At 50.6% G+C, this 24,404-nt stretch overlaps 2 protein-coding genes across 2 annotated transcripts in view; one reads left to right on the forward strand and one right to left on the reverse strand.

Annotated features, from left to right (window-relative positions):
• Window positions 1-19,668, forward strand: part of LOC133410055 (inactive ubiquitin carboxyl-terminal hydrolase 54-like) — a 29,480-nt gene extending 9,812 nt beyond the window's left edge. The window contains 22 exon segments of the mRNA XM_061690785.1: window positions 1,664-1,756; window positions 1,843-1,977; window positions 2,047-2,160; window positions 3,114-3,196; window positions 4,203-4,305; window positions 4,389-4,535; window positions 5,561-5,710; window positions 8,168-8,327; window positions 9,946-10,116; window positions 11,145-11,264; window positions 11,856-12,168; window positions 12,170-12,319; window positions 12,661-12,824; window positions 12,960-13,073; window positions 14,069-14,233; window positions 14,425-14,544; window positions 15,332-15,521; window positions 15,713-16,395; window positions 16,639-16,718; window positions 16,865-16,969; window positions 17,162-17,309; window positions 18,290-19,668. Coding sequence (XP_061546769.1) covers window positions 1,664-1,756; window positions 1,843-1,977; window positions 2,047-2,160; window positions 3,114-3,196; window positions 4,203-4,305; window positions 4,389-4,535; window positions 5,561-5,710; window positions 8,168-8,327; window positions 9,946-10,116; window positions 11,145-11,264; window positions 11,856-12,168; window positions 12,170-12,319; window positions 12,661-12,824; window positions 12,960-13,073; window positions 14,069-14,233; window positions 14,425-14,544; window positions 15,332-15,521; window positions 15,713-16,395; window positions 16,639-16,718; window positions 16,865-16,969; window positions 17,162-17,309; window positions 18,290-18,879 — 4,098 coding nt within the window. The 3' untranslated portion in view covers window positions 18,880-19,668.
• A 676-nt stretch (window positions 19,669-20,344) lies between these two features.
• LOC133410056 (uncharacterized) lies at window positions 20,345-24,363 on the reverse strand. The gene is made up of 4 exons (XM_061690786.1): window positions 24,274-24,363; window positions 23,445-24,067; window positions 22,342-22,446; window positions 20,345-22,255 (listed from the first exon to the last, which is right to left on the reverse strand). The coding sequence occupies exons 1-4, from the start codon at window positions 24,361-24,363 to the stop codon at window positions 22,126-22,128; spliced, it is 948 nt and encodes a 315-aa protein (XP_061546770.1). The 3' UTR covers window positions 20,345-22,125.
• Window positions 24,364-24,404: the final 41 nt, after the last annotated feature.

Genomic DNA, 24,404 nt, shown 5'->3' on the forward strand with positions numbered 1-24,404 from the left:
TTTTGTAGGATTAGTTCAATTAAGGTCTTTAATTAGAAATGGCATCCGCATGTGTGATTGTCGCGGCTGCTTCGGTGTTGCCGTCGGGTGACATTTCGTCATCTTCTGCCGAGTCCAGATGGTTGATTATTTTTTTTTCCCCTCCAGCAGATGGCGAGAAGTGAAAAACACGTTTCCACACGCCAACACGCACACGTCACTTGCACACAGCCGCGTCGCTTGTGTTCTTTTATACTCAACGCGCACACGTCCGCCGGTCACTCGACGACGTCCCTGATTGGACCACCTGAGTCCACGCCGGCATGTGATTGGCTGGTGGACTCAAACGCGGCACACGGGACTGAAGTGGAGCACAAACGGCTAAAATATATTTGGCAAGTTTTATGGACTCAAGCTAAAATTTCTTAGCTTATTCTGCAGAGGTGCACAAAGTTTGAGTTTTATTTCAGTAAGTTTTGGGGAAATAGACGCCATTCAGTAGCAATACTCCCAAACGGACTAAATTCCCTTTCTTCCCCCTCAAAATTCTACAAACAACTCCCCATAATGACAATTAATAATGACAATCAGAAGCCAAAATTAGAGTTAAAACGCGCTTCAGATACGCGGCTGCTCGAGTGAAGTGGAAAAAAAAATCCTGCTCAGCTGATTGTTGAACGGGACAAACGGTCAAACACGAAAATACAAATTGGGAACACTCGCAAGGAGCTTAGAGGACATGCTAACATTGAAGCAACCTCGCGGTAAGCAGCCAAACCAGTGTATTTCTTGATGTCTTTTTTGGTTTATTATGTCTTGATTAAAAACGTAAGGAAAAACAGATTTGTGATCTTTATTTTCAGGGGGGGGGGGGGGGGGCAGAACCGACGAATGATGGCATTGCAATTCATTTCTATGGAGGAAAATGGATGAATACTTTCAAAATGCAGAATCGAATCTCTTTTGTTTTACAATATCATACATATATATATATATGTGTGATATTGTAAAACAAGAGAGATTCGATTCTGCATTTTGAAAGTATTCAATCCATTTTTCTCCGTAGAAATGAATTGAAATGCATTCATGGGTTCATCCGTCCCCCCAGATATATCCATAATATACAGTCGTATATTGTGGACGTCAGTTGAGCTGTGCAGCGAGTGGATGAATGATCTTTCTACGTTCATTTTGTTACCGTTTTGTTCAATAAAGCCATTGAAAGTGAACCAGCGGCTGCGTCTTTCCCTCACCACCTGTGGAGGGATTACAATTCGTTCAAACCAGCGCGAGCAGGTGATATTAAATTAACGAACGAAGTTTACTTGACCGTAGACGTGCAGTTGTGTAAGCCAGTTCGGATTTGTGCAGTAGACGCATTGCACGTTTTTTTTTTTTCTGTTTTGAAGTTGTGAAAAGATCCCTCATTTTAGACTTTTTCTGTAGGTTACGCACTCATTTATTGCCGTGTGCGGTGACATTCATCTTTGCGGGAAAAGGATCGCTGCGACATAGCAAAGATTCCGCGATATGAAATACGTGTGATTTAAAAGTCAGACGGCGAAAAGTGAGCCGTGATACGGTGTGGGACGATATCATATATCACTTGTATTCTTTCATTCGCTCACTCAATGACAGTCGGTAAGAAAATTGATAATCATTGATAATGGGAATCGTCTCGTAGGTCCTGTGGCATTTGGACATCTTCCGCCGTAGCTTCAGACAGCTGACGTCTCACAAGTGTATGGAGGACTCGTGCATCTTCTGCGCTCTGAAGGTGAAGAAACGAGCCCGCTCACGTCCGACGGCCGGGACCGCAGTCTCGCGCCCGACCTCGCCGCCTCTTTTTGTCGTCCTCTTCAGAGTATCTTTGCCCAGTTCCAGTACAGCAGCGAGACGGTGCTGCCCTCCGACGCGCTCCGCAGCGCCCTCGCCAAGACCTTCCAGGACGAGCAGAGGTTCCAACTCGGCATCATGGACGACGCGGCCGAGTGCTTCGTAAGGCGTCGCGGTCGCCGTCCGTCCGCGTGAGCCGCGGTGACCGACGCGTGCGTTTGTACGTGACAGGAGAACATCCTGATGAGGATTCACTTCCACATCGCGGACGAGTCCAAAGAAGACGTCTGCACGGCCAGGCACTGCATCCCGCATCAGAAGTTCGCCATGACGCTCTTCGAACAGGTGCGGCGCTCGAGCTCGTCACATCGTAACAATCGGAATCGTAGCATAAGCAGAGCTCAGATCAGCGCTACTCGGTGCATTTGCTACCTGCTCCTTCCTTCGGTGGGCACTCACCCGACCCATTTCAAAGCATTTTGTCGGATCTTTCAAGAGTCACAGAATATTGTGCTCCGTGAAAGTAAGAGCACTCAACCTACCAAAAGGAAGACTCCTCTCTACTTCGACCAGAAAGAAAGTTGGTTTCTAGCTTTTTCCGTTCTTTAGTAATTAGCAGTTGGTTTCATCAGAAACATCGCTTTCCGACCAAAAAGCGTTTTGGGAAAAGAAACAAGCGGAACAGTGGCTTTGACGCAAATATTTGTTTTCGCTTTTATGACACCACAAACAGTAAAAAAAAAAAAAAACAACGACACTGAGAAATAATGATTTATTGACAACAGAAAAAACCTATCATGAGTGACGCTGTTGAACATGCGCTGCGTCATCGTTTGTCACGATCGCGACACACCCTATCTCTACTAGCTACCGCAATACGGGCTCTGTTAATATCGTACATCATCATCGAGCTCTGTCGGACTTTGAGGTGCCTAAACACGTCCGACTTCCGACGTGTTGGCATTTCTCTCTCTCGTAATCGACGTGACAAGACGAGATTTCCCCCCTAATCTTTAACTCTAGAACTGCGCCGATCTCAAATCCAAAGCCATGCAACGCCGCCATCTTCAGGGATCTATTTGTCACCGCAGTGGTTTACAGCCCTGAATGTCACGGAAAAGCTGGGCGAGACCTGCTAAAAAACGCACCGGACGAATATATTCGTCAGTGGCAGCGAACGCTACCAAATGAACAGAAATTGATGGGACAAATATCGGGCCCCGAATGTTAAGGCCAGCGGAGAAGGAAGACCTTCGATTTGTGTGTCTTGTTGACGACGTGTGCTTTGTGTGCGCCAGTGCGTGTGCAGCAGCTGCGGCGCCTCGTCAGACCCGCTGCCCTTCATTCAGATGGTCCATTACATCTCCACCACCTCCCTGTGGTAAGTCCCAGCATGCATTGCTGGGGGAACTGCTTTTATATGCACGGTGTCGTTTCCAGACAGCGTTGTGATACATACCGTGTGCGACGAGAACATTTACGAGGAAATCCAGACGCTGGGTGGCCCGCCTTTGGAACTTCCTCCTTACAAAAATCTGTCACACTGTTTTCCCTGGACATTAAAACCAAAAATCCTCAAGCACCATCGATATGAAATCGTGAACAATGCATCCCCAAAGAGGCTCCAAGCTGTTCGATGCCACTCCCCGTTGAAGTTGACTCTTAAAACAAAGAATATTTCCAATGTGTCCTTCCCTCAGGTAGATGCTACCGATCGATGCAAACTAGAACTCGCAGACATTCCAACAGCTTCTTCCCTCTTGCCATTCAATTGCTTGAGGCCAAGTGACTCTCCGTCGTGCGTTTTTCTCTTTCTATGTCTCCAAAGTCATTTCTGTCTATTGTTGTACTCGAGCGGCTCTCCGACGACCGAAGACAAATTCCTTGCGTGCTTTTGACATACTTGGCGAATCAAGAGGATTCCGATTCTGATAACTTTGCCCTGAAGTCTGTTAGCTTAAAGCGAACACGTAATGGGAAACACCATCGACGGGCTCAGGAATAGCATCGGCGTGGCGGTGTTACAGAACCCTTTAAGCCAGCGATTCTCAACTGCTGGGTTGTGGACAGCGAGTTAAAAGTTTATTTTTTATTATTTGTTAACATTTTTGGAACAGTACCAAGAGAGGGAGCTCATTCTTACTTGAAATGTTCACGTAGAAAAACATTTGCCAGCGGAGTAAGTTTTATTTGTCTTTACTCCACTTTCAAAATGTTTCTACTTACTTCAAGTAAAAAAAATAGCACAGAGTAAAAATGGTCTTAAAACAAGTTGCTTTGTACACGAAGAGTCTTATTTTAAGTTCAACGGGACTAGAAATAAGACAAATATTCTCGGTAAGATTTGGAGTTGTCGCAGTGCCGTGCATCTCGCTGATGTTCCTCAGTAACCAGGCGGTGAAGATGCTGGAGTCCCGGCGCAACGCCACGCCGGGGATGTTCGGGGAGCTGCTGCGGAACGCCAGCATGGGCGACCTGCGCAACTGCCCTGTAAGAAACGTCACGCGTCTCGAGGCGAATAACACCTCGTGCGGCCCCATCAAGGTTTTCTTCCCCCCCCCCCCCCCCCTCAGAGTCAGTGCGGCCAGCAGCTTCGGATGGCTCGCGTCCTCCTCAACAGTCCGGAGATCATCACCATCGGGCTGGTGTGGGACTCGGACCACTCCGACCTGGCCGAGGACGTCATCCACACCCTGGGGACCCGCCTGCGCCTGGGAGACGTAAGAGGAGCTAGACCGATACGCTTTGACGACTCAAAGCCATTATGAGATGTCAAGGAGGCCGATAGCTGATATTTGCAGCCCATATTTGTTTCCTGTCAAAGGGGGAAACGTGGGTGTCGAAATATTGAATCATTTTTGAATCCTTTGAAGCATTTGTTTATTAAATAACTTCATGTTTGCAGCATGTTAATTTAAAAAAAAAAAAAAAAAAAAATCTTTAACAATAGACATCTTTGTTCTAAAGTCTAAGAAAACGTGCGTGGAGCTCCCAGGCTGAACGGAATGTTTTGTACATAAATAAATACTTGGCTGAACTTTACAGTCCTAAATTGATCTCTTATCGGTCGTTGGGTTTAAAAAAAAATAAAAATATATATATATATATATATACGTCAAAATAATAATCGGTAATCAACCCGGCTGATCATCGAAGTCCGCTCCAACAGGATGCAAATATGGCTACGTACGTTCGCAGTGTAGAACATGCACGCATGTTCATGACAATAAAAGGTGATTCTTCTTCTTCTTCTTTGTAAATATGGCCCCGCCCCTCGCGTAGGTGTCGTTATCACGCGTTTGTGGGCATTTCTGCTGTTTTCTGCTCGTTCGTTCACTGTTGCTATCGTGGCGTCTGTTTTGTCTAACAATCGTGACGTTTGTCGCCTTTTGATGACCTATAGGTCAGACGCGAGCCTCCATATTGCACTCGCATTGGATGCGTATCCGATTTATATCCACATACGAAAGATATGAAAAAATTGGAATTGACCTGCAACACGGGTGTAGTGGAATTGTTCATATGGAGAATATGTAGCGTGCGAAAACAGGTACGGCAGGATGAAACTGAAAAAGAGAAATTTAAAAAAAGGAGTTCGAAACCTTGAAAGAAGTAGAAAAGAATCAAATTAAGCAGTAAAAAGTAGAGAGAAATTATACATAGAAAAAGTGTTACAAGGTTTTTTGTGGGGGCTGGAACAGACCAATGTGTGTGTGTGTGTGTGTGTGTGCGCGTGCGCGTGCAGTTGTTTTACAGAGTGACGGAGGAGAAGGCCCGCCAGGCGGAGCTCTACCTCGTGGGCATGCTGTGTTACTACGGCCGCCACTACTCCACCTTCTTCTTCCAAACCAAAATTCGCCGCTGGATGTACTTTGACGACGCACACGTCAAGGAGGTATGCGCTACTCAAATTTGCATTCTCATCAACTTTTTCAGCAGCGCCCCGTCGTTCTGCAACGTTTAGCTCGCGTGCTTCTGACCGCTCGGAAACTCTTCGTAGAAGACCCGAAGACAAGAAATCATCGTGATTGAACTCTCCGGGATGTGTGCATGGAAAGGAAAATAATATTACAGCTTTCATTTTCCACAGCACTTGTCCTTTTTTAGGGCGTCGGCCGAGCCGGAGCCTGAGCCGAGCCCAGATGACTTTGGGCGCGGGGGGTTACTCCCTCGTACTGGTTGCCAGTTAATGGCGGGACACATACAGTGGACCCCGGAGATAGAGATTTTGTTTTCTTTGTTTTTTCTTTTTTGGGGTGGAACCAAACCTGAAAATATTTTTGGGCGGTTTATTTGTCACTCCCAGTTGCAGTTTCCTGGAAATGTGACCAAAGGGAATGGAATAGTGTGTATTTGAGCACCGAAATATTCAAAGAAACCAAATAATATCAAAAGACTGCTAGCATATAATGAAAAACACCTTTGACGTGCTAACAGAAATGAGCATCGACGTGGCCGTCGTTCAAACAGCTGCTCGCGTACAACAATACGGACGCCAATATCACTTCTATTCTCTGCTTTGTTGCAAAAGAAACTATTAAAACAGCAAAGTGTCCCACCATATGACACAAAAGAAAAGGTCTATTTGCTAGCATAGCCCCGATAGCCCCTTTCCACGGCAGAGGTGCATTGTGGGTATTGCGTCTCTTGGAAAAAGTGAGCAAACGCAGGAGGCAACGGGAACGAGGTCATCGTGTTTACATCTCCCTCGCCCCCGCACACTCCTTCCGACTCCTCTTCCTCTTTCCAGTACTTTTTTCAAACCGTCGTCATCCCTTCTTCTCCCCAATCTCATCCAATGGCATTCCCTCGCCAGCTCGCCCGCGGCCGCTTGTGAAAACACGGATTTCCCTCCATTGTTTATCGGTCCGGCTGGACACGGCCGAGGGCGCGGTCAGAACACTTTTGCCCACGCTGCAATCTCTTTCTTCTTTGGTTCTCTCGTCGCGCCTCTCGTTTACGACACGTTTTGTGAACACCCTGTCGGAGCTGAAGGGGGGACGGAGGAAAGGTTGCAATCACAAGACGAAGGTTCACTTCTGCCGAAAGAAACGAGCGGAGCGGCCAGGAAGACGCTTTCGGCACGAAACCGGCGGGTTGGTTTTCGGCGCTTTTTTTTTCCCCGCGCGGGATCACGGCTGAGGCAGGAGTGAAAGTGAGTTCATCTGCTTTTCCGTGTGTCGTGCGGAACGGACGTAGATATCACCCCAAAATCATGTCCGATCGAAAATGTGCTCCCTCGTGACACTGTCATTGATTAGAATTGCAGGAAACAGCTGTTTGCATCAAAGTCGTCTATGCTTGATGACCCCCCCCCCCGGCCAGACAAAAAGCCTTTAGTACCTCACAACAGCAAACCGTAAATAAAAATAAATAAATAAAACGCGCTAACTCAGCAGTGCCATATGTGGAAACGTATCAGACGCAAACGTACCTTTGGGGCTGACCACTTCCTTGTGCACCCGAGCGTTCCAGCCATCCATTGGCAACGAAACAGGCCGACTCGAATGTTTGAATTTTGCTCTTCGGCTATTTTCGATACTTGAATAATGCATGAAAGGTGGGGACAGACCAGTAGCACAGATTTGTAAAAAAGGGGGATGTTTCCGCCTGACAGCAACCATATGAGAGGTCTCCCTGTAGAGTGGAAGCTCCTCTGTTGCCGGCTTCCGTTACAGACCAGCCCGCGAAAGATGAAGTCTGCAAAGTAGCAGCCAAGTATTTAGGGTATTACTTATCGACATTTGAAAGATTTTGACCGTTTTTTTAATGCTCTAAACAATACTGTATATGCACGGGATGTGCAAGTATTATTGCCGTCCACTTGGAGTCAGCATCTAATCATTCTTCACCATAGCAACTATGAATGTGTAAATGGCGGCCATTTGCTGCTTTAGCATTAGCCGCTGCGGTGTACAGTGACGGTAGTCAGGCGAGCTAACCGGCAGGTGTGCCGAGAATGCTTTTGATGACTGTATTTTGTTACTGTTTGTTGAATAAAGCGACTGAAAGCGCACCGGCGGCTGTTTCCATCCTCCCACTATCCAAACCACCGGTTATGATTTTTATTTTTTTGTAACGAGCAGCGGTGGGCTATATTCAATTAGCTAACGACGTTTACTTTACCTGAGACGTGCTGTTGAGTAACAGTAGTGTACCATCAAAAACGCCGGCAGTTGCGCTGCACCCGCAATAAGTACAACGCGACGTAGCGACGGGCGGCTGGGGATAATCGACTCCGGTTTCTCCTCGATTTTCACTTCCTGTGCGTGTGCCGCTGCTTGCATTGTATTTGATCCCGATTTTTGGGCGAGGGACCTGACTGTTTTCCTTGCGTGGCCCCCGGCCGCAGATCGGGCCCAAGTGGAAGGACGTGGTGTCGCGCTGCATCAAGGGCCACTACCAGCCGCTGCTGCTGCTGTACGCCGACCCCCGCGGCACGCCCGTGTCGGCCCGCCGCTCGGCCCCGCCGCGCCGCGTCGACGAGCCGCGCTACGACAGCGAGGACTCGGGTAACTACAACACAGCTAGGAGTCGTAGTAGTAACGCAGCCGCAGAACACCAGGTAACTAAACTGCGATGAGTAGTGCCCGTTGTCGTACTTGTAGTATTTGTAGTCGTAGTAGTACTGAGGTGACATGGCAAGCTAACAACTAGTAACGAGCTCGTTGTCGTAGGGCTGGGCGATTCATGAATTTCAGTCATTTCATTTGAGTTTTATTTGTCAGGATTTATTTTAATTTTTTTTCCCCTTCCAAAGTTCAAATCACGTCCTCGCCGACGTGCACTGCCGACGCGGTTGCGGACCGAGGAGCCGGGTTCCCGAAAGCAGTCAGTGTTGACAACCTCACCATTTTCTAAACAATTTTCTAAACCTTTTCACGTTGTTTAGTGTATGATGAGAAGAAGAAGAATCACCTTTTATTGTCATGAACATGCATGCATGCACATGAAATTTGTTCTCTGCATTTAACCCATCACAGTGAACACGTACACACGTTAGAACCGCGCGGAAGACAAGTCGACTGCGCTAAAGACACGCTGCCCGCCTGCCTGCCTGCCATTTATACGGTCATCAATTATCCGTATCGGAAACTCGGTATGTGCGTTCGAGCCGCAAACGTCGCTGAGCCTCACCGGTCCAACTTTACGAGCGAAACGACATGTTGGACGACAGCTGAGCCACGCAGTTTGATGGCTCATTTGGTGACATTTTTGTCAAATATTAATTTATCGGCCATTGTGTTTCCATAGCACACTACCGTTCAAAGGTTTGGATCGCTAAAGAACATTAAATTATTCCCTAAATACAGTCTAGACATTGTAAATGTGTTAAAACAATTGTGCATTTTTTGAGGACATTGAAGTGCCCCCCCCAAACTTTTGAAAGCTCATGCACATTTTTGGACCCCAAAAAAAATCCAAACGGAAGCACTTGTTTTCACATCTGTAAAATATTTTTGGAAAAGTGGAAAAAAAAAATATATATATATATATATATACACATATGTATTTGTATTATTCTTGTGCCAGATAGATAAATGCATACTGTATTCATCCCCAACCAAATCTCACGTCATTAACGCAATGCAATGTTGGGGGAAAAAACATTCATTGGAAAAAAAATAGTTTGACAGCTTATTTGGCATCATAAGAAATGAAACAAAAAGCAAAATATGTTTTGAATGATGTCACTGTCATTTGTTTTTCAACAGCAAGAACAACAAAATCGTTTGGAATGAGAAATCCAATTTTTTGGAAGGCTATATCGCCCAGCCCTATGTTGTTGTACTTATTTCTGTTTTGCCCCCCTGCAATATATCACCGTTCAGTCTTTTTAAATAGCTTTTTTTTTAGTTTTTTATTTGACCGAAGTCGACATACTGTGTGAATGCCCTGACGTGGGAAAGGAGAGCCGCACGCTTCGGCCGTTTCTTGAACAGCAGAAGAATCGATACATTCGACGCTTGCGATTGCTTTTGTGTGCGTTCGTATACGTCTGTAACGAGCGATGTGTTCGGAGCGAGTCCCGCCATAGACGGGCCGCGTTCCACCGTACTTGTGTGACGTGTACGTGAGCCTCCGACGTATTCACGAGCCCGACCGCGCCCTCCGCTCTTGCCCGCGCAGGCCGCGAGCCGTCCGTCTCCAGCGACGCTCGCACGGACTCGTCCACGGAGAGCTCCTCGTCCCGGCGGCCCGCCCCCTCGCGGCGAGAGCCCTCGGACCCCCCGCGCCCCCCGACAGCCGCCGTCTGCCCCCGACGCTCCGACGGACCGCGCCGCGGCCCGGATGCCATAGGTGGGCGTCGCCTCGGACCGCCTCCCCCTCCTCCTATTTCACCCCCCGCCGATTGCAGAGCCGACTCACGTCTCCGAAATTGGATTTTGGGAGAGACCGTATCATTTAAAAAAAAAAAAAAAAACTTATTACACAGACAAAAACATTGGAAGTAAAAAGTGTGCGTATTTGAATGTGAGGCCATGATGGTAACGCCGTCCATCTGTACCTAATGTATTGGCGGTCCTCGTTCTTGTTCTGTGGTTTGTGTCCGCCACACTGCGCACCTTCGCTAGGATGTTCTGTCTTCCCGCTTGAGGAGAAGGTGCGCTCGATTCGCTTACCCTACAGTCCAAGAATATTCATATTTATTCATTTGTATTCCGTGCACACTTATACCGAATCCGCTCTCCGCGGATTGTCACCCGATCAGCCCGGAACACGGGATAGCTGACTTCCTGCGTACGTTATGCTAACGAGCGTAAGTAGGATTCGTGATTGTTTGTAGCTGAATTTGCCGTAGAACGCTACGAGCGCTTTCTCCCCCTCTCCATGGCGTTTCCCCGAGCCGGGAGGAAGTGCTTCGAGCGGTTTTAGGTTGCGCACATACGGTTGGCAAAGCAGTGAAATGATTCTCGTTGTCCTTCCACTCGAAGAAAACCAATGGCAATTGCTTGAGGCCAGATGTGGCGGAGGTTGCTGTCGCCATCTAGCGGCAGCGCGCCCATCTGGAATTCTTGCTCGTATCTCGAGACGAAAACGTCGGCCGAGCCACAGCTCGAATCTCAAGGCACCGCTGCACTTAAATAATGACGTTGCCGGAAAGAGAAACTATAACGTTCAATGCTGTAAAACTGTGTAAAATGTGCCAAATCTCCAAATAAACGACTGTAATCCTAACATGAAACTTTCCTCCCTCGGCCTGCGCCGCGGGTCGGCTCTGCCCAAATCACCGCTCGCCACCGTCGCCTCATTTCTTTAGCTCCTTTCAACCTTTGATTGTCAGTCCTATTTTTTGAAGCTGTGTTGCCGTGCTTGTCGTTGCCAAGGCCGCGCGCCGGACCCCGAGCGGCAGTTTCTGAGGAGGGGAGGCCCGGCCCCGCCCCCGGCCCCGGCCCGGCACAGGAGGCGTGACGGCGAAGCCTCGCCGGCCGGTTACCACAGCGAGGGTACGGTGCGCGATTCCTACGTAAAATGATTCTCAACAGCAGAGTCAGTTTTGAGGTTGGGGGTTGAAATCCTTTGGATGCTTGTGTGGGCTTTCTGCCAGCTGTCTGGTTTCCTTCCACAATCCAAAAACAAGCACGTTCGGTGAATTGAACTTTTTATTTTTTTTTTTACATTTTTTTGCCCTTTTGATCCCTTTTTTTTTTTTCTCCTAATGTGATGGGGTGATTACACATTTGTTTTCTTTTCACAGCAATAACAAAGAAAAACAACAACAATGTATTTGTCTTTATTATTTCTGTAAAGTTGATGCTGAGAAAGAAAAGGCCGGAGAAAAACTATTTGAAAGCTGGTTCGTTATCAGCGCAACTAAAGCAAATCCCAGAAGGGGACAAAAACCGTAACGTCGTCGTCCTTTGTTTTTCTGTAAGCGAAGGGGCAAAAATCCGTTTGATTTTGACCTTTTATTTGACAGCTTCGTCCCCCATTTTCCATCATCAGCCATGCCAGCATGTGACGCATCATCTGTCTTTTTCCGCGTCCGCCTCCTCGTGCCAGTGAGTGCCCGTGACCTCGTCTCGGTTCCCCCCCAGGAGAGACACTGAAGGAGCAGCGGGCTCCCCGCCGGGCGCCCAAATCCTTCTCCTCCTCGACGAGCCGCCTCCGCGACTTGAAGGGGACCATGAGCAACCTCCTCCACAGCCGAGCTCTCTCCTCGTCCTCGTCCTCGTCCTCCCCGCCGGCCGCCGGGATCGTCTCCTCCGAGCCTCCCGAATCCGAGTCCGGCGCCCGCCCGGCGTGGAGGCCCCGCAGGGAGGCGCTCAACATCGACGGCATCTTCGCGCGGCGCCGGCAGGGCGGCTACAGCCCGCTCGCCGCGACCCCGACGGACCGCGGCGGGGCCGCCGCCCTCGCCGCGGTCGCTCGGGCCGGGCTCCTCCGGGACGCTCCCCGCCCCGCCGCCGCCCAGGCTGATCCGGCGGATGGAGAGCGGATACGAGAGCAGCGAGAGGAACGGCGGCAGCCCCGTCAGCCTGGAGCTCAGCCCGCTCGAGCGGTGAGACGTGTTTTCTTTGCGCTCGACTCGGGTCAGTCGAAAAAGGTGAAAAAGTTCACCTTTCGTGATATTTCCACGCCCGATACTCGCAGGGCATAGGGAGCGAATAGCAAAAATCTGCAAATAATTGATGCCCATTAGAATTACATTGAAAATAATGATCGATAGAAGAAGGGAGGGAGGGAGGGAGGGAGGAAGGGTGTTTCAAAAGTCACTCATGGTTTTGTCTTGTTTATTCACACTGCAATTGAAACAAAGCGGATGAAATTCACTGTGTAAAACTCACGCGAACCGAGAATGTTTAGCGGTACGCTTCGACGTGCGCGCCGCCGTTTTCGTAGCCTCACCAACGTCCGACAACATTTCGGGAGTCGCTCCAGCACTCGCCCTTCGCGTGCCTTCTCCTGCAAAATGAAAACTCGGGGAACCGAGACGGCCGCCCTGTTACAAGTCACATCGAGGCGCCAAAAGTCTGACGCGGACTTCCGCTTGCAAAAGCGGCAGCGTACATTTGGAATTAGCGTCTTAACTTGCAGCGAATGTGAATGTTTTCCAACCATTACACATTGATTGAAAAACTTTTTTTTTTTTTAAGTAGACATAGTAAACATGTTTGTGTGTGTGTGTGTGTTGCCTTCAGGGAGGGCCGCGGCCAAACCGCCGTCCTCGTCAGGACTGTCGTGGACGAAGACGAGATCCAAGAGCAGCGGAGCGCTGCTGCCGGACTTCAGCTCGGCCTCTCGAGGGAGCCTCGGTACGACGCTTGTTTTGCCGAAATCCGTCGGTGCTTGACACCCGACCGTTGCCTAGAAACGCTCCAAGATGGCGGAAAAGCACCACTTTTTGTTTACTATATTGGGCTATGGCATGCCTAAACGGAGCTCTTCCCCTCACTTCAACATAGTTTACTAAAGCATTACTTTTATATTAGCCAGGGTTTTGGGTTGAGCACATAGACAGCGAAAAGAGTTTTCCAGTGAATGCCAAAGAACATATTCCCCCGGGCAGCGCTACATCGGGTCGGACAATTTAGCCATTTTATTCATTCAAGTGTCGGGACGATGATTTTTAGTTCTATTTTTTTTAGTTGCCATGTTCGAAACGCGTCCCCGCTGACGCGAACTGCTTACAATAACAACATAGCTGCGAGCAGAGAGGCGCTCGTTTGCAAAAGCACACACTGGGTTTCTGTGCTGCGGGACTTTTCCGACGTCCTTTGCCATCGTCTTTCCGTCTTTCCATCTTTCCTTCTGTCCTTCTTTCCTTCTTTCCTTAAGCGACTCGCGCAGTGATTTGCAACCGTTATTGAAAAATCTCACGGCACACCAACGAACAAAAATGTCACAAAAAGCGGAATCTTGAATGACATCGAGTAGAAGAGCATCTGTCACTATGCCTCGCCGGCATAAACCATTTTTTCAACATTATTTCTTGAAAATACACCTGCTTTTTGGAGCAATGAAGTAAAATGTTGTAATTTTCCACGGCACACCGGTTGAGAATCACTCAACTCGTGACTTCAATTCAACACAAACGAGCCCGAGAGCGTCGGGGAAGTGCGGTTCAGTTGATTTCGGATCATATTGACGCACATACGAAAATGCATCCATTGTTTTATTCTTTCAGAAGTTAACCCTCGGGGAAAAGAGTGTCATGTTTCCAGGCATAGTTTGACACTCGGCTTATTCTCCAACGCGAAGCGCTTTTCTTTTTCTGTGACGAAAATAAGCATTTATCGTGCGCGAACAGCGCCCCCCGCGGGCCGCAGCGAGCTGGATGAGCTTCAGGAGGAGGTGCTGAGGCGGGCGGAGGAGGAGGAACGGCAGCGGCAGCGGGAGAAGGACAGGGAGGCCGAGCTCGGGTTCAACCCCAGACCCAGCAAGTACCTGGACCTGGACCAGCTGCAGATCCAGGGTACGCACACGCACCTGAATGTTCCTCATTGAGCGGCACGTTGCGAGGATGTTGCGAAGTCGCGTGTTTGCTTCCAGCGTCTTTTGCGCCTCTCGTGCACGAACCGGCGATGGTCCGATCGCGTCCTTTCTCCCCAAAACAAATGAATGAGGGATTCATTCATTCACGTTTGTGCGTTTACCTTCCCCAAGGCAAAGGCGACAGTCTGGATCGGTGCCTGTCGGAGGCGGAGCTTCTACTGGACCAATCGGTGCGTCTGGAGCAGGCGGGCGAGGTCGCCGCCGCCCTCTCGGCGGTCAACGAAGCCGTCTGTAAGCTCTTCGTCCTCATCGTCCTCGTCGTCATCTTCTCCCGCACATGCAAACGAAGCCACGAGAGCGCCACCCGCAGTCGGCTGCTTGCCGCCACAGAGAACACGCTGGTTTTTGTTTTCCGGCACCTCTGCTATTCGCTGAAGAACTCACTTACTGTTTGTGGCTCAGGCTTGCGCAATAATAGTGTCGCTTTGGCACCATCTGGTGTCAAGGAAGTGCGGTTTAAAAACTCCCGTTTACTCGCCGTTCGGCACACGCAGATTCACCTGTTTGCAGATTTTTGTTTCCAATTTGAATGTTTTGCTAAATGTTTTCATGTTTGGTCTTTTTTGGGGGGTAAGCGATCCTGCAAACGCCCGATGGGAGTTTATCTCCTCTTATTTAAGAAGGTTCTGTTTAACAGCCTGCGAAAATTCAATACTGGCCGTCAATCGTGTGTTGGAGTGAGTTGAGAAATCATTTCGGCGTCGGTTTCGCTTTGCCGCCACGTCGTGGCGTCTCGAGGCAATTGGAAGTGTTTTTCGGGGGCTTACGGTGACCTGCGGGTCTTCGCTATTTGCGTCAGGACGTTTGGGCTTCGCTGCCGTCAACCTTTGGTGGTGATAAGTGAAATAGAAAAGAAGCTGCGGATGTTATTTGACCATTTTGATTGACATATTTGACCACTTGGCTCACCGCGACGTCAGTATTTCCTTTTGTCTTGATTTGTGCACGCAGTCACGTTATTTTCTGCGTCTTTCTTTTCTTTCGTGTTGTTCGGCCGCGCGGTCGGCGACGCGCGTAGCTAAGCTCCGTCCGGCGAGCGACGGCGTCTCGAGCGCTCACGGCCGACCGCAGCGCTGCATGAGGAGAGCGCGCGGCAGGCAGCGGCGTCTGCTGCTGCTACAGCAGCAGCAGCAGCAGCAGCAGCATCATCATCACCACCATCATCATCATCATCATCATCATCATCGTCATGACCTGCGGCAGCCCAGGTACCTGCAGTCTGCTCGGCCAATCGGGAGGCAGCTTCCACTAAAACGCACGCAAGCTCTTGAGTTTGGTCAAAAGTGCTCGTTTGGCTTCCTTCAATCTGCACATTTACACGCGCGCGCACGCACACACAAACACACTCATACTCACACGCAATCACGCGCTCACACTCGCTGCCCGTCTCTCTCCGCAGTGAAAAGTCTTTCTCGCAGCAAATACTTCTGACAGACAACAGCCAGGACCGGCGAGCCCCGCCGCCGCCTCCTCCTCCTCCTCCTCCTCCTCCTCCTCCTCCTCCTCCTCCTCCTCCTCCTCCCTTGCCCATCGCACCCCTCGCTCCCCTCGCTCCCCCCGCTCCGCCGCGCGAGTCCGGCAGCGTGGCCCCGATCGTCGCCGGGTCGCTTCCTGCGCCAGACTCGTTGGCTCGAAGTCCCCCGAAGGAGATGACCTCACCGGGTTTGCCCGAGGGGGCGGCCCCCGTCCCGCCTTATTCCACCGTCCCGCCACCTGAGCTGATGCAGGAGGAGCCTTATCGCGCCCGACCCCCCACCAGGAAGTGTTCTCGCTTACAGGCGGACATCGCCGATCGTCGTCCCGTCGATCGACCGATCGACTCGGCCCTCTACGGGCACCCGCCTCCGCCCCCCGCCGGCCTGCCGGCTCGGACTTCGTCTTCCCGTCCGGAGGGCGGCGGAGCCGTGCTGCCTGTGGATCGCTGGGCGCAAAACGTCAGCAGATACTACAACTCCCACAATGCACCGGGAGGAGGAGGAGGCGTGGCGCCCCCCACTGAGGAGATGTCAGACCTGGACTCCCTCTACCAGGCCAGCCTGCGAGCTCCCACCGTGCACTGCAACGCTCCGAGCAACAAAGCAGGTAGAAAACTTTATTCGTACAAACATTTCAAACTACACTGGATGAAAAAGAATTGCAATAACTGCGGAAGACTGTTTGCAAAATCCTGACGATTCAAATGGGTGTTAGGATGGAGCCTTGCGGGATGCCTCGTAAGGCAAAAGTAATTGATTAGAAGTGATAGTTGTTGCATACATAATTCCACTTTGAATTAATTGACAGAACTTTAGCGTTGACGTTTTGTGTGGCGTTGTGGGACCGCAGGACTGACGCGACGCTCCCAAACGCCGACGGCCGAGATCGAGAGACACGCCTACAGGACGCCCGTCGTGCTCAGGCCCAAGGTTTAAAACTCTTTAGGAAAACAAAAAAAAAAGATTACTTATTCAACTTTATGAATCACATGACGTGAGTGACATCACATCCTGAATGACATCATAAGTAACATGAATGACATCATGAGTGACATCACGAGTGACTTCCTGTGCAGCGTCCGGACAGCGTCGACGAAAGCTACAGCGCAGAAAACCTTCGCCGCGTCGCTCGAAATCTGAGCGGCTCTGTCGCGGCCGCCGTCGGCCCCGCCCACAGCTCGGTGAGTCACGTGCTTGTTTCTGCTGCCACCCTGTGGTCACTTGCGACAAATGCACATAAAATACTTTTACTTTTGTTTTATTGACTTTTGATCTTGCAATAAGTTAACAACCTCTTTTGTTGTTTATTTCCTGTGTTTTTTCTTTTTTGAGTTCACCTTCCTCACGCTGGTCTTCGTTTTTGCGACCCACAGGAGGTCCCGGCGTCCACGCTCTCCTCTTGGTCTTCGACCCTTCCCCATCCCGCCGCAGCCTCCTCTTCCTCCACCTGCCGCCGCTTCCGTCTCGGCGTCCGGCGCGGCCCCCCGCCGACCTCACGACCCCCCGGCTCGGGCCTTTCAGGTGAACTCCTCTTCCTCCTCTGGACTTCCTCTTCATCGGCACAATCACCAGGTGGTCCTCGTGGTCCTCCTCGGCTCACGATCGTCGGCACGTTGACCCTTTTGTTTGCTGAAGTAAAGCTCGTGTAACGGTGTCCCCTCCAAATAACTCAACATGAATGTCTAAAGTGCTGGCAACAAAAGTGAGTAGACCACCCAACAGAAAGCAGTTTTTCGAAATAACTACAATAAATCATAAACGCGACAGAATTGCTCGATGTTTTGGTTTTACCGGTTGAATAAATTCAAGTCGGACGATTTCATCGTGATGCTTTGTTGTTTTTCCTTAAGGAAAGTTTTGGACAACCCTGCGCGAAAACAGAGCTTCTCAACTGGTGGGTCGGGACCCAAAAGTGGGCCGCAGACAGCTCGTAAAAAAGTACGTGTTTTTCGGTACAGTACAGAGGCGCACGAAGTTCCCACATGCGACACGCGTATTAGCTAAGCGACAGGAAATAGGACTCACTTCTGCTGTACTTGCTAGTTTCCTCGGTCAACAAATACAATGCAGCGCAGCCTCCGGCTAGTGAGCGTCACGGCTAGCGATATGCTTTTGCTATGTCAAACTCATTTGAAAATGAGAAGATACGGTTGCCTGTCTGTGGTTTTAGAGGACAACAGGAAAAGAGCGAAAACAGTCGACTGCGCAAAAGGAACGTTTACGATTTTGTTGCTACTCGACGCACCCGCGCTCGCCAGCTACTGAGAAGTTGAGTCGTCCTTCCGTACTCCATCCATCCATTTTCTGAGCCGCTTCTCCTCACGAGGGTCGCGAGTCCTTCCGTACTCTTCCTCCAGTAATCATTTGGAAGCGCATTTCCTCTTTTCCGTCGTGCTCTTCACGGACTTGAGTTTCGGGCTGCTCTGCTGTGGCACGTTCGCCCGCTCGCCCGCCCACTCCTGTCGTTCTCTCTCTCTCTCGTGTGTCGAATTCCTCGCCAGGACCCGGCCGGCGGTCGCATCTCGACGAGCTTCGGGACGAGGACGCCGTCACGCGGCACGCTGGCGTCCCCCTGAGTTACGGGACTCTTCCTCGCGCTCCCCGGCGTCCCTCGTCCTCGTGGCTCCCCGGACCGGGAGGGGGCGCCGGTTCGGCTCCCCGCGGCCGTTACGCCGCCTCGGCTCGCCCGGGCCGTCCCGCCCCCGCCCCCGCCGCCGCGCCGGCCCCGCCCCTGCGTCTGGACGTGCCGCCCGACGACGACTGGCCGCGGCGGGCGGATCCCCGTGCGGACGGGAAGCGGACTCGCCTCCTCGGCCGGACGCCGCCGACGCTCTGCTCGCTGTGCCGCCGCCTTCCCGCCGAGCCGCCGGGTCTTTTCTGCCGCTCCTGCGCCGCTGCCGAGCGGCGCCGTGACGCGTTTTTCGGATGCGCCTACGAGGAGGCGGAGTTTGCAAGAACTGGCCCGCGCTCCGCTTTCATCTTCGCCGGTCGGGACCGCCGACCGCAGCTTCTCTCCTCCTCCTCCTCTGACCTCGCTGATGAAGATGACCTACAGCCTTGTCCAAAAGTCTCGGGTCGCCACCACTCGTAAAGTTTCCGAAACTTTCCGGGAGAAATACGGGAACTGAAAATAATTGAATGGAACGTCGCCACATAAATGTAAAGATTTTATGATGTCATAAGCAAAATAGATGGCTCTCCTTGCCCACATTACCTTACCTGAAAAAGGAAGTTTGCCGTTTTTAGCCTCACTTCTCTAATGTTGTACGGTAATAGTTTCAGCAAAAGCTCTTGCACGTATGCAAAACTCCAAAACAGGATTTGCAATCGTTCATGTGCTCCGATGAGCGGCCTTCTGGTTTTATTGTTTTGATGGCGACGTTACTGAAACAGCAAATCCAGCGGCGGCCTCAGACTGTCGCACATGACTGTTTTGTAAATGTTTTCATTTATTGTGTTGGCCGCGTGGCCGTGCATAGAGAAACTGCCAACTAGTTTTCTAAAAGTCAAGTTAGAGCGTTTAGATTTGAAGCTTGCTGCTAATATTTAGCATGTTTTTCTCCGACTATAGCCTTCAACTTAACGCCTGTATCATATCAATATAAATGAATAGAAATCCAAATATATATGCACATCTTTTCTAGTGACCGTCTTTATTTAGGTGAACGTTTGCGAGTTGTTAGGAAGGAGCGTTGTGTAATTTCATGCCTTTGTTGTGCTCACAACAAAAGAAGCATGAACACGAAATTCTTCCGAACTGCCAACAATTAAGAATTTTTCTTCTGACTCGTTTCACTTTTAGTCAAAGTCAAAAGTTTTGATTTGATTGAGTTTGTTCTATTTTTGATGCTTATTTTTGTACTCTGTAGAATTGACATGATTAAAATGTTTCAAAAGAAAAAGAGTTTTTATTTGAGTGGAACGCACCAATCAACATTTAGAGCAAATACGAGCAACTTTATTGAAAATGTTTCTGCACAAATGCTTACTTGTACATAAATAGGAAAAGTTCAACTAAAAACAATCTTTTTTTTTTTTTTTGGTATTGTGTACATATATAAAGATTTTGTCTGCAGATGAACACGTTTGAAACCCTCATCCTGTTTTGAAAGTAATTTGAAACCCTAATTTTATTTTGAAACCGTAACTGTATTTTGAAACCCTTATTTTATTTTGAAACCCTAATCCTGTTTCGAAAGTAATTTGAAGCCCTAATCTTATTTTGAAACCCCAATCCTCTTTTGAGGATCTTTTCTGATTCGCAACCCTAACCCTAATTTGAAACCCTAATCTTATTTTCAAACGCCAACCCTTTTTGAAACCCTGATCGTGTTTTGAAACCCTAATCCTACTTGAACCCTAACCCCGACCCGTCCCCCTGTCCTCCCGGAAACCGCGAGCGATGGGGCAAAACGCTTGACTGTATTTTAACGGGCTTCAGATTCTTTTCTTCGCAACCTCGGTCGGCACAGTCAGGAAAGAAAGCGGAGGTAACGGGATTGATGGATTGCCTTTATTTGGAATGTGCAAGCAACAGCAAAAAAAAAAACAACCAAACGAGACGAAATGGAGAACAAACAACCAAAAGCAGAAAAGCTCGAATGAAGTACAAATGAGGTCACAGGCCGCAGAGACACTTTGACGTGCTGATGTGCATTATTCCTCATGTACCTAGGAGAACGATAGCTCTCGATGGAAATTCAGTAAACAATCTATTTGATCAATAGAGACGATGGTGAAGGTGCAAATGATTCGTGCACATTGTGAAGAGGATGTCCTATTTTCGTTTGGGCCGCCGCGCACTTTCACACGCCGCCGAACTCGTGCGATTTACTGATCCGAAAGTTCTTTTGAGTTCTGCTAGGGCTGTACGCCGTTTGCAATCGATGCGTAACGTGTGTTTATTTACATAATCCGTGATGAAAACATTTTCCGCAATTGTTGGCGCGGAGAAATCGATTGTGTTTATTGCCAGTTTTGGAACGCTGGTATGATTTTGGCTGTTTTCATTTTACGAGGACATGTGGGATGACAGGTCGCAGATGCGTGCTACTGGTTTAGCGCTAGCACCTTTATGAGCTTTTCATTTGGCATTTGTTGACAACGTCAATAATGTCTTTTTCAGCGACTAGTGTCGGTTGAGGTCGGCGCATCCCCAGGGATGTTTTCGCTAAAGTTGGTCCAGTGCTTGGAAAGGGTTCTTGAACGGTTTTACCACCTCTTCCTTTTTTTTTTTTTAAATGTATTTATATCCGCATCATGATCACTAAAATGTCTCTATCTCTAATCACATGAATTCATCAAGTTTCTATGCTTTTAATATTCCAATGTTTTTCTACAATTGTGCTATTTGTACATATCCTTATATTTATTCTCTGCTTCCTCAGTTCTATGTTGAATACATTCTCTATCTAGCGAGAGAATCATCTTTATTTTGCCAAGTATGTCAAAAACCCACAAGGAATTTGTCTCCGGCACTCGGAGCCGCTCGAGTACAAGAGACAGCCGCATTTGGACAACAAATACTTGAAGACATAAAAGCGCACTACGGAGCGTCACTGAGCAATGAAAGCTTAGCGGTCGCGCGGTCATGCTGACACAATGACAGTTGCAGAGTCCTCGAGCGCTCGGATGTTAGTTGATGACTAATAGAGCAATCATCTGGCACACTGACAATTGAGCAAATGGTCCAGAGTCTTCGAGAACGTGAAGTGCCAGTAGTGCGATAATGACTGCAATTCATCCCGGACGCCGCGGGGACCTTCGCGAGGATCCTGTTCGTGGACTTCAGCTCAGCGTTCGACACCATCATCCCCGAACTCCTTTCCTCCGAGCTTCTCCAGCCGTCTGCCGGCGGATTTACGGCTTCCCGACGGGCGGGACGCAGCAGGTGAGGCCGGGGGTCACCGGGGGTCACCACCTCATCCAGCACCGGGGCGCCCCGAGGACGCGTCCTCTCTCCGCTGCTCTTTACACGAACGACTGCACCTCAACGCGCCCGGCTGTCGAACGCCGGATGTTTGCAGACGACACCGCCGACATCGGCCTCATCGAAGACGGCGACGAGTCTGCGTATCGACAGGAAGCGGAGCGGCCGGCGCTAGCTGCGGCGCGGCTGACCACCTGGAGGTAAACGCGCTCAAAACCGTAGAGATGATCGTGGACTTCAGGAGGCGTCCTTCGCCACAGCCGCCCCTCACGCCGTCCGGCCCCCTCGTGTCAACCGTCGAGACCTTCCAGTTCCCGGGAATTACGGTCTCCCGGGACCTGAAGTGGCCGATCGACATCAACTCCGTCCTCAAAAAGGCCCAGCGGAGGATGTACTTCCTCTGCTGTACTACTTGTGAGAAAGCACGGCCTGCCACCGGAGCTGCTGAGGCAGTTCTACGCAGCGGTCATCGAATCGGTCCTGTGTTCTTCCATCAAAGTCTGGTTCGGCGCCGCCACAAAAAAAGGACAACCTCCGACTGCGACGGACAATCAAAAACCGCTGAAAAAATTGTCGGTAAACACGACCCGCCCTTTACGAACGTCACGAGGATGACTCCCTTACCTCTGCGGGTCGGGCTCATTCCCTCGGTCTCGTCCGTGCTCGATCGTTCTGTAGCGAGCGATGGCCACTGGGGGGCGCACAGCCTTCATGCCGGACAGAGCCACTCTGGTTGCGCAGCAGCCAATCGAGAGAGAGACAGCAGAAATCGGTCAACAAGATTCAAGACCGGCTGCTCTGATCGCTAACGGCGCCGGCGCAATTGCTCAGCGCGCCCTCTTCTCTCTTCTGACGAATGGCGACATCCCGTCTCTGGTCGAGGCAGATGGCCGCCCCCCTCCCCAAAGAGCGCTCCCCCTCTCCGCGTTACTGCCAAAGTCGTCGGCTGGACGCGTCGAGTCGGGTTTCACGGGTGCGGTCCGGAAGCCGCTGCGGCCGTCGCCGACCTTTATTGAGCCAATTAAGGCACGAATTTGCCGTCGGAAAAATCTCACGGCAAGCCAACGAACCAAAATGGCCGTCACGATGCGTCTCTGGCGTCGATGGAGGAACTGATAGATTACGTGTTGGAAATCCATCGTTTTCTGCACAATTCGTTAGCAAATCTGCCTCACAGTTGTGAGGTTGCGGGTTGAAACCCGTCCCCGCCTGTGTGGAGTTTGCACGTTCTCCCCGTGCCTGCGTGGCTTTTCTCCGGGCGCTCCGCTTTCCTCCCACATCCCCCAAAACACGCACACTAGGTTCATTGGAGACTCTAAATTGCCCGTAGGTGCGAATGGTTGTTTGTTTCTATGTGCCCTGTGATTGGCTGGCGACCGGTTCGGGGTATACGCCCAATCTCGTCGCTGGGAAAAGGCGCTGGCACGCCTGCGGCCTGCGACCTGCCGACCTTGGCGCTTTTGGACGACGACGGCTTTTGTCCCCAGTTCCCCTCGTGTCAGTTTTATCGTTAGTTTAGTCGCGCCGGGCGTACGTCGTTCGGTCTCGGCGCTCGTCCTACAAAGCGGAACGACAGGTTAGGCGGCAAAGAAGACGACGGGCGAAGACGGCGTCGACATCTCTCGTTTGCGTTCGGTGCCGACGCTCGTCCCATTTACGCACTTCAAACGACCTTTGTTGCCGTCGACACGATGCGCGTCATCGTCGCTCGGCTCTCCGCTTCGTACCGCGTTCGGTGTCTCTGAACAGGAAGCAGCGAGCGCGGAGAGCGCGACGAAAGGCGGAGATGACGACAGACGTCGGCTCGACGCGCGGCTGTGCGAAGGTCAAAGGTGAGCGAGGCGAGCGAAGCCGAAGGGGACCGTCGGCGGGCGTAGGTATTGCGGTCGTCCACGGCGCAGCAGGTCGACGTCGCGGAGGACGAGGCGGCTCCGGTCTTCGGTCTCGGAGAGCTTCCCGTACGCCGACGTTCGGCGCTTTTTCCTCGGTCGAAGGTCGCGCCCCCCCGTTGAAACGCAGAAGAAATCGCATATTTCCCATCAGCGAGACATTTTGCAGGCTCGACCGCCGCACGGCAGACACTAGCGACACTACCGACTGTTAACTTAACGCCATTTTGCACTTGACGGTTTTCCTGCGGGACTGCATGACAGCTCTTTCGGCCTCCATTTTGGACGATTTCACATTTGAAGCGCGGTCGTCCTCGCCCGCCTGCCCGTCCCCCGTTTGACCTTAAGTGGAAGAAACTTCGGACCGCTTTCCTATTTGCGCAAGTGTCCAGCTGAGGAATTCCAACACGACTTCTGCTCACCTGCTGCACGACGTAGATTCTGTAGCGGATCCGTTGCCTCTGCAGGACCGGACGCACGAGGCCCAGGAGAAGGACGCAGACGCTCGGGCCGGCGCCACGACGCCGAGTCGATTTCAATCTCACGAAGTTCACTCTTTACGCCGCTTCGTGTTCCCCTCCATTCCTCAGCAGCATCGCGGTCGCCATCCGATCGACGAAATGATGACATCGCTCCTGAAACGGTCTCATTTGTGTCCTCGGGCTACCTGACGTTTCCGGATCCGGAAATCGGGCCGTGTCAGGTTGCTACGTTTGCCGTTTGTATCATCGGACGGCTGACGGCGCTGCGCGTTCATTCGGAACGATGAAAGGATTTTGGGACCTTGGAAGGGTGCAC

Source organism: Phycodurus eques, chromosome 11 (assembly GCF_024500275.1).
Source record: "Phycodurus eques isolate BA_2022a chromosome 11, UOR_Pequ_1.1, whole genome shotgun sequence".
Lineage (NCBI taxonomy): Eukaryota > Metazoa > Chordata > Actinopteri > Syngnathiformes > Syngnathidae > Phycodurus > Phycodurus eques.

What these genes read in the sequence shown, in the direction of transcription:
- LOC133410056 (XM_061690786.1), bottom strand. Translation starts at nt 24,363, where the DNA reads ATGAACGCGCAGCGCCGTCAGCCGTCCGATGATACAAACGGCAAACGT. An exon ending in TCCGGATCCGGAAACGTCAG is followed by an intron (nt 24,068 to 24,273) that starts GTAGCCCGAGGA and finishes CCGGTCCTGCAG; the next exon opens with AGGCAACGGATCCGCTACAG. An exon ending in GTTCAGAGACACCGAACGCG is followed by an intron (nt 22,447 to 23,444) that starts GTACGAAGCGGA and finishes CTGCGCAACCAG; the next exon opens with AGTGGCTCTGTCCGGCATGA.